The sequence below is a fragment of the Trichogramma pretiosum genome, unplaced genomic scaffold, assembly GCF_000599845.2.
Source record: "Trichogramma pretiosum strain Unisexual culture from Peru unplaced genomic scaffold, Tpre_2.0 scaffold53, whole genome shotgun sequence".
Classification (NCBI taxonomy): domain Eukaryota; kingdom Metazoa; phylum Arthropoda; class Insecta; order Hymenoptera; family Trichogrammatidae; genus Trichogramma; species Trichogramma pretiosum.
In genome coordinates, this window is record NW_019641626.1 from 438,884 (window position 1) to 447,685 (window position 8,802).

General features: G+C 41.8%; 1 protein-coding gene across 1 annotated transcript; it reads right to left on the minus strand.

Annotated features, from left to right (window-relative positions):
• Positions 1-3,333: 3,333 nt before the first annotated feature.
• Positions 3,334-8,468, minus strand: LOC106651208 (sodium channel protein Nach-like). Its single transcript, XM_014369632.1, has 7 exons — positions 8,459-8,468; positions 8,045-8,352; positions 7,702-7,957; positions 7,353-7,616; positions 4,194-4,463; positions 3,747-3,974; positions 3,334-3,599 (listed from the first exon to the last, which is right to left on the minus strand). The coding sequence occupies exons 1-7, from the start codon at positions 8,466-8,468 to the stop codon at positions 3,334-3,336; spliced, it is 1,602 nt and encodes a 533-aa protein (XP_014225118.1).
• Between the last annotated feature and the right edge of the window lie 334 nt (positions 8,469-8,802).

An 8,802-nucleotide genomic window follows, 5' to 3' on the forward strand; every position in this document is an offset into this window, starting at 1 on the left:
CTATGAGTGTACAATTTTATTATTCAATTTCGTCAATTGATTTTAACATAAATGCTTTTTCGATTCATTTGAAATATTTGCGTTTTTCTCAACATTTATTAGTCACACGAACAGTTCCTATATTCTCACCGTAATTTAGGTATGATGAGTGTTGCAATCAAATTGAAACTTTTCGATTGCTGCCAAACAGTCGAGGGAAACGCGTCTAAATTACCACAAAATCGACTAGCTTGGAGTGAATTTTCTCCTTCTCTCTCTCTCTCTTATCTTTTCTCCACAAAATTGAACTCGAAAGTTTTCGAAAAACGAGCTCCTCTCATGGCGTCCAGCGACGATCGGTCATCGCGGAGCGCGCGAGCTTGCCCACACTAAAAGCGGTATTTACTTCCATCCATCCGAGACTCGCGCAAGCCCCCAGCCATTATTCTAATCAAACTTTCTGATAAACTCGTTTACCGGCGCGCAGACGAGTCGAGTTCGCGTCGCCTATCCTGCAGCTATACAAACTCGTCGGACTTGTATATGTATGTAACAAGTCGCTCTTTTCATTTCGTTATGTTGACAATTTCGAAAACGCGTATCCCCGAAATTGTCAAAAAACAAGACGAGCGACAGCGTCGACGAGCTTTACGAATTGTATATTGGCAATTTAAAAATGTATGCAGCGCTGCACGGCATCGGGCGCGCATACGTCTCGAGCAGACGTCGTTTTAACAATGCACACGATCCGCGCAAGAGCGCCGAGCGAGTGCGAAATCGCTATCGAGATGAGATGTCAAAAATTACTGCATCTTTTCTGAGCTAGCTTTTTGTTGTTTTGTCATTTTTCTAAAAGCGCAAAACTTTATTCGCCAGTTGATGTGCGCACGACACGTGTCGTACAGGCACGTACACGTATTTTCGACATCGATATAATTGAGTACGTCAAAACTTAAATACAACGTTAAAGCTCTCTCTTCGAGCCCAGGGGTCGAAACTTTCGGGCTGGGTATAAGCTGCTGTGCGGCTCAGTTAACATCTTCAACGAGAGCCACACAGCACGCGCCCACGTCATATTTCCGTTCCGATGTTGTACTTCGTATAGGATATGATCTATATAGAAAAGCGTATAAATTAATTAAAATTTTGCTGACAATTAGGTTTTCTTCTTATATTACCTACGTACGAGCATATAGCGAATCGCACGTGACGCACCTTAATGGCTTTCAATTCGATTATCATATATTTCGCAGTGTGTCTCTTCGCAGCTGCTGCTGCTGCTGCTGCGACTCACGAGCTGCAGCGAGCTTACAATAGAAATCAATAAGGTAAACGCCACGTACTTGTGCCGCGCGCTAAGTAGGACGAATTTTTCTATTTGCCAGTTTCATAATAAGCCGAAAGCGAGCGAAAGAGAGCTCGAAAAAAAAAAAAAAATTACTTCGAGCCCCCTCGCTGCAGCTTGCAGCTCGTGATCTGCCTGCTAAAAAGAAGAGAAGTTTTTCGGGGGCGCGCGAGCGGATGTATACATGTATATCGTGTGTACACGGGCTTGTGCGCGCGAGCTCACGTTTTCCAACGTGACAAATTGCTGATATTATCAGCGACACAATAAGCTCGGTTGAATACAAAGCGTCGACATTAATTGCCATCGTTTGTCAAAAGCTAAATGTGTGTTATGTGCTGCTCATGGCGCTGCTGCTCGCTCTGTGTGTGTGTACATTATAAGCCTCGGACGAGCCGCCGGATATAGCACGCGTTTGCGAAAGGATACTTTTTCGGGTACCTAAGTTACTCGACTGGAAGCTGATTTCGCAGACTATATACGACGCATTCATTTCCTCCATCGTTTGATCGATACTTATGATTAAATTTCACGTATGATATTATAGATTCGTCATATACAGTGGTATACTATACATCGTGATCGGGAATATATTCCCGAGCGTTAAACGACGTATATCTGCTTGCAGCATTTTCCTTTATCCTGCTGCGTCCTGGATCTACATACGTAATGCATACATCCATGCGACAGGGATATTATTATTTTTCTTTTTTTCCACCATCAAGGGGTTAGAGCGCATATGTGCTTGCTTTGTACTGCAGCAGCAGCAGCAGCAGCAAGCATCGTCGTTTCAAGTCGACTAGAGAAAAAAAAAGGGAAAAGGAAGAGAGAAAAAAAGTTTCGTTACAAGAAAAATGCATCGGAGAGCGAGAGCGAGCGCAGCGTGTGTGTCGTTGTCGCTCGCACAAATACACGCGAAAATAGTCTTCGTGCTTTTGTGCATGTATAGCGTACACCACTGTACGGCAGCTATGCGGCAGCAGCAGCAGCAAGGATAGGTTTAGTGTTTGCGGCAAAATTGATATCTTCGGTAACGCCGATATGGAAATCTCTCCGACGTTCCCTTTTTTTTTCTTCCTCCTCCTCCTATATAGACTTTTTTTACATATTATCCGAGGCCGCATCGCGCGTAAGCCCACCTGCACTGTTAGCGTTGTTTATACGCATTTAACGATTTGCGAATTTTTTTTCCTGTTTCGCACCAGAACATATCACCGATCATCGATTGAACGTGAATTTTTTCGTCAATTAGACGAAAAAATTTTTACACTTTCAAACTGAAAAAAAAAACAACTTCGGCAGCTCTTCGATTTTGACAAAGGCATAGCGGATAAATGCTCGCGATGCTCGCCATACAATAAAAAAAAAAGTCGAATAAAAAAGAAATACCAGTTCCATTTGCGCGCGAAAAGAAAAACCGTGTGACGCAAGAGGTCTGCTGCTGCTACATACATACATATAGCTCTTTCCTTTATTTTTGCGCGAGCCGTTATTTACCCTAAATCCAGCTTTACCTTCGAAACAAAGTCTTTCCACTTATCCATTCACGCGTACTATACTCGCGCTATAGAGTACATATGCATGTATACGCGTGTAACAAGGTATTTATTTGCACACAAAACGAAATTCTGCAAACTTACACTTTTAGAGAAGTGCGTTTCGACGCATTCCTATACATACACGCGTGTGCAAGCACATTCCTATACACATATCCGCGCACGCTGGGGGAAAGCGAGATTCGCTACCCTATAGAAAATCAAAGCTCGTTTGCTTTGACAGAGCCTAGAGAGAGAGAGAGAGTGTGTGTAGAGCGCTGAAAAAGCTTCGACGCAGCTCTTGTGTGTGCTAGGCGCCCGCGCATTGAATTCCGAAACGGCAATGCGTACAGATATCGCGTCGTAAAGAGCAAAGAAAGGGAGAGGGGTGTACCAGGAGAGCTTTCGATCTGTATAAAAATACGAGTAAAATTCGAAGTGCACACTTTTATGGTTGACTTTTTCTTTTTTCCGCTACACAGCCGAGTTATTGACGATTTTTTGATTATTCGGGATGGGAAAATCGACGAGCGGATAGGGCCATTGGCCGTTGATCTCGGACGCCGAAACCGTCGGCAGTATCGTCGTCTGGCTCGCCGCCTTCCTCTTTTGCATCTTCATCCTGCGCCGCATCGATTTGATCAAGCAGTAGGCCGTGCAGCAGGCCGCGCAGTACACGAGCTCGACGAAGCTCAGCACCGATCCACCCACGAAGAGGCCGAAAATACCGCCGAATTGGACTGTGTGCGGATACATACAAATATAATTTAATGAGCTAAAAGCGTATGTAAATACACGACCGACATCAATATTCATAAGCGGATTTTGACGCTCGAGGACGAAACAAACAAACGAAAAAAAGAAGAAAAAAATCGTCACGTCATTACCCAGCATGTCCATGTTGGATATTTTGATCTCTCGACTGTAAAGTACACCCGTAGCGCCATTAAAGTGTACGTCCAACTTAATTGAATCCGGCCTGAATGGCACGCTAATGGTGGACTCGATGTAATTGCAATATTCGCATTCGGTCGGGCAGACGCAAACCTCGTCGAGATCCCAGTCGACTAGCCACGATTTGTTGCGCAGCTGCAAATGTATCGTATTGATGTTCTCTGCAACAACGTTACACGGTTGGTACAAAATTATGCTCTCACACGTTCGTTTATATTACACAAAAACCCGGAGAGTACCGCTTAATTTTGCGATGCAGGAAAAATGTTTGATCCTGCAGTCGTCCACGGCATCTGCAAAAAAAAGAGAGAGAAAAACGAGTTTTTTGATGGATGCCATCAATAATGAAATCGAGCGCAAAAAAAAACGTGTGCACTCACCGCTGAAAGGAAACAAAAAGGTCGGATTGCACTTGCACGAGTAGTGTATGTACCTCTGCAGGCACTCCTTCAAACAGTTGTCGAATTTGTAATTGCCGCCGTTATTCTTGCACGGCGGATTCGTGTTGTTCTCCAGGGCCAGCACGGCCGGATCGGCCACGGCTGCAGTGAAGCCGAGATCGATGTTGTACTCGTTTCCGTAGGCTATGAGCTGGCCCTTGGACGGGTATATGTGGGGATGGGCTATCATCAGTATGGCCACTTTGTTCTCTGCGCCGATAGCGAATTGACGAACGATTAATCAAATGGATCGTTGCTACGCACGATATATAAATAAACGATCCCGTGGCTTCTTTTCGTTGGTATATCAATGTTGAAGATATTGACACTAAAATCAATGTAAAAGTGGTGGTATTTTTTCTCTGCCTATGTAATTTTATTTAAGGAGGCTGTAGCAAAAATGAAAAAAACTTTAGATCGAAGTGAAATTTTAACCAATGATAGTTCAATTACAAGATTTTTGGTAAAAAAAATTTGGGGTTTCCATGCAAATTTGGGAAATAATGAAATTCAAAGTTTTGGCCTTTTAACATTGAATCAAATGGGAAATAGCAGTTTTTTGGTGTACGATAAGTTCAAATCACTTTCGCTCCGATTTTGTTTTTCTCGAGTCTCTCGCGAGATAAGTATCGCTAGTCATTTAACGTATGCCTCGGTTAGAGAACGCAGCTACCCGCGTAGCTGCAGAAAAGTCGCGGTGATGTACTCAATTTCAACGCGGCTTCTACTCAATTTATTTAGTGATAGTGTTACGAAAAAATCAATTATTAGTGCATCACGTGAGATTAAAAATTTTGTTTTGTGTTTCAGATGGAGATTGCGGCATCGAGGCTGCCGGGAACGCATCAACTACGTTAAAGAGGACGTCGTCGGTGACGCTGATGCAGAATTTATGCAGTAACTTGAGGTTTTGTCTGTTATGCATTTTGAATTATTTCCTTATATATAATACTTAAAATAATATTGTCACTCATATTAAGTATAACTGTGAAGAGTTCTATAAAAACTTTTTTTGTCATCTTTCTACAGATCCATGTGTACGTGTTCGTCATCCCGTCTAGGTCTGATCGGGTACACGTCGGCAAGAGCAAGTTTGAAAAAAATCACGAGAAGTTAAATGTCCGAGCTTCCCAGTTGCCGATCAATGCTGATTCAGAAGTTTCAATATCCAGAGTTTGCTGTGCAACAACGAAGCCACAGCGAAGACCAGAAAAAATAATTGTAAAAACGTAAAAAAATATCTTGTAAATGTATCATAATTTTATGTCTTAATTTAAAAACGCGTGATGTAATGTTATGTTAAATAAATATAGTTTTTAATTATACATTTATCTCAAATGAATAATGCTTATAATTACTATAAAAAGAAAATGATGCAAGTATGATTTTTTTTAAAAAAGTTTCAGGTAGCAATATATGGGCAGCACATTGCTAGGAAATTATCATTTTTATTAGCAATATATCCGCAATATATGAGCGGGTGTCCATTTGCCCCTATAGTTGCAATATCGGCGATTGACTCGGCGAGATGTTGCTGATATATTGCACATGTAAATCGCCAATATATTGCACATATATTGCCAATTGTTCAGATTTTTACGCGGGTACGTGGCCATTGCCAAAATATTCTCGTTCGATTGTGAATTTTGTGTCTGTTTTTGACAATTGTCGTGTCATGTTAGTGCTTTGTTCAATCCGAAGTGAGCGAGACCTTGCCAGCTGGAGTATCAAAGCTTGACGTTGAGTTTTTTTGGATATCCAAATTTCGTGGTTTTATCTACAAGTTTCGGCCGAGAGAAAATTTTCTGGTAATTGGTTTTAAGCATACGTAGTACACTGAATTTTTTATTGCGATCAAAAGTTAATGAAATTATTATATGTTATAGAAGTAAACTGTATAGCACTACATGAAAATATGAGCACAGCTGTGACAGACACACCTGTCTACAGTGTGCAGCGCAACGCAATGCACCTTAGGTTGCTTAAGACTCGTCACTCGGTAATGTTAGTGATTCTATCACGAAAGTCCCAAAACAAAAGTTCCAATAGTGAAAATTCCAAAATTATTAATTCCCAAGTACCCAATAGTTCCGAAACTAATAAACTCCAAATTATGAGAGTTCCGAGCTTATTATATTCCCAAATATATAGCGTAGAGGCAGAAGAGCAAGGGTACCTGTAAGATATGCACTAGATCTGTGGGACCAGTATCAAGCAGTCATCAAAGGCTTGGCTAGAACGAACAACGCTTCAGAAGGCTGGCACAATCGTTTTCAGCTTGTTGTTGGAAAGAAGCATCCAAGCCTGTATGCATTTCTTGGATCACTGCAGAATGAGCAAAGCGAAACGGAAACAATGACAAGGTAGATTGAGCACGGCCAAAAAGTTCAAGCTAAGCTGGCTAGCAATTTTCAAGCGATGGAAGGAAGAATTCTCAACATTGTTTCAAAATATCATAAACACGCAGATCAGAACACTATAATGGAGTACCAAAAGACTATTGGCCACCACATCAGCAATTTGAAATTCCCAATAAATTGGGCCTTTTTTATAATTTTGATTTATTATTTTTTGAATATTTTTTTTTATAATTTATTCATTTTGGAAATCTGAAAATTCGGGACATATAATTTGGAACTTTTGTTTTGGGGCTTTTATAATCGGAACAAATTGTGCGAACAAAATTTTTTTTCCAAACCGTACTTATATAATAATTTTGCTTTTGCCACTTGCAGATTTATAAATCAAGGTACTGGCCATCTAGCGGTGGCGACTGGTATCAATTATAATTGAGTTCTTACTTTTTTTCACAATTAATGCAAGTATTGAATCAGTATTTAAACTTTAATTTTAAATCACTATATTTATATATGAGTATAGAATTTAATAACTTTTGTTGTTTTTGTTACGTACTGCTTTATACTGCGCAGTTCGATTAAAATAATATATTAATACCGATAGATTAATTTTAACGAAGATTTTGTATAAAAGTACCTTTAGTGAAATGCGATATCGGTCACTTTAATTTTATTATCTGATTTTACATTAAATCGTCATTAAATTGAAAGTTTTTTTATAAAGAGTTTACATGAATGTTACCTGTATTAGGAGGACTGCGAAAGGAAATGTTCTTCAAGATGACCGACAGTCCGCTGTTCATGCCGAAGCTCTGGGTCCTCTCGGGCTCGGTGAGATTGTTGCCCTCGGACGTCAGCGAGTTGAAGCCGTAGCAGAAGCCGTAGAACGTCTTCTGGGCCCGGAAGATCGAGCAGCAATCCACGGACTTGTACTTCCACGTGCAGTTGAACATGAATTTTCGACACTCGGGCATGGACTCGTACAGTATCCTCGTCACGTTGACATCTGTTTGTCGACAATTTCGATCAATTGCTGAACGATCGATCAGAAATACAGCTGCGTACGAAATACGACGGGACACCGCACGTACTGTTCAACGATTCCAGCAATATCTCGTCGGTCTCAAGACTCAGCTCCTGCAGATGCGAGACCTTCAGATCCGACAGATTGTCGAGTATGTCGCGCAGCAGTCGCTTGACGCGCGCGTCCTCGATTCCGAGCTGGCTTATCAGGCTCGTGGCTTTCGTCCAGTCGACGCGATTCTCCGGGCAGATAGTGATGCTCGGGAAGGGCACGTTGAAAATACCGTAATTGATCTCGTCGATGATCAAGTTGGTTTTCTCGGCCTTTTTATTTTCGTTTCGAAATTACGCAACCGATAATTATGTGTATATCGCGAAAATTATACAGAAATTATTATCGTGCGTTTGTACCTGATAATTTTGATAAAAGTGAATGATGATGGATATCGACCAGACGAGACCGACGATTACCGTTATCATCCAGGCGACGCGCTCGAATTTATAGAGCTGGCTGTCGCCCCAGTACCTGACGCCGTGCAGACTGCTGCGCTTCACGTAGTGCTCGAGCACGCCCCTGATGCTTCTGAAGCGTTTCGCAGCCACCGCCTCCTGGTTCCTCTTGCCGCCGACGATCATGCGCCTCAGGCTGAACTTGACGATCTGTCGCCTCGTGTCGAACAGCTTGTGATGCACGGCCTCGGCGGTCCACTTTTTGCTTTCTTACAAATGATCACACGAAGCTTGCGTTATTATTAATTTTTTATTGTTCGCTCTTGAATCGTTAAGATCCATCCGTCGAGCAGTCGAGTATTGGATATACGTCACCTGGATACATGCCGCAATTTCCGATATACCAAGACGGCAGCTATCCCGCAGCTGTGTTTCTACCTCTTATTCTCTTCTTAAGCAAACAATCCCATTTTCATTAAATTGAGAATCGAAACTCGAGCTCGGCGTTTCTTTCTCGTTCGCCGATACGTATACCGTAAGTATTATACCTTCGCGCGGGAGGAGCTATATGCCGGTATATATGTACTATATATGCGGCGACAGCAGTAGCAATAGCAACAGCTCGTTGCTCAATTGCTCGCAAAAAACTAAAGTTGCATTCTTTTTTTTTCACGAGCTCGAGTATCATCAGGAATTCGAGTTATCGATTCTTACCGCAT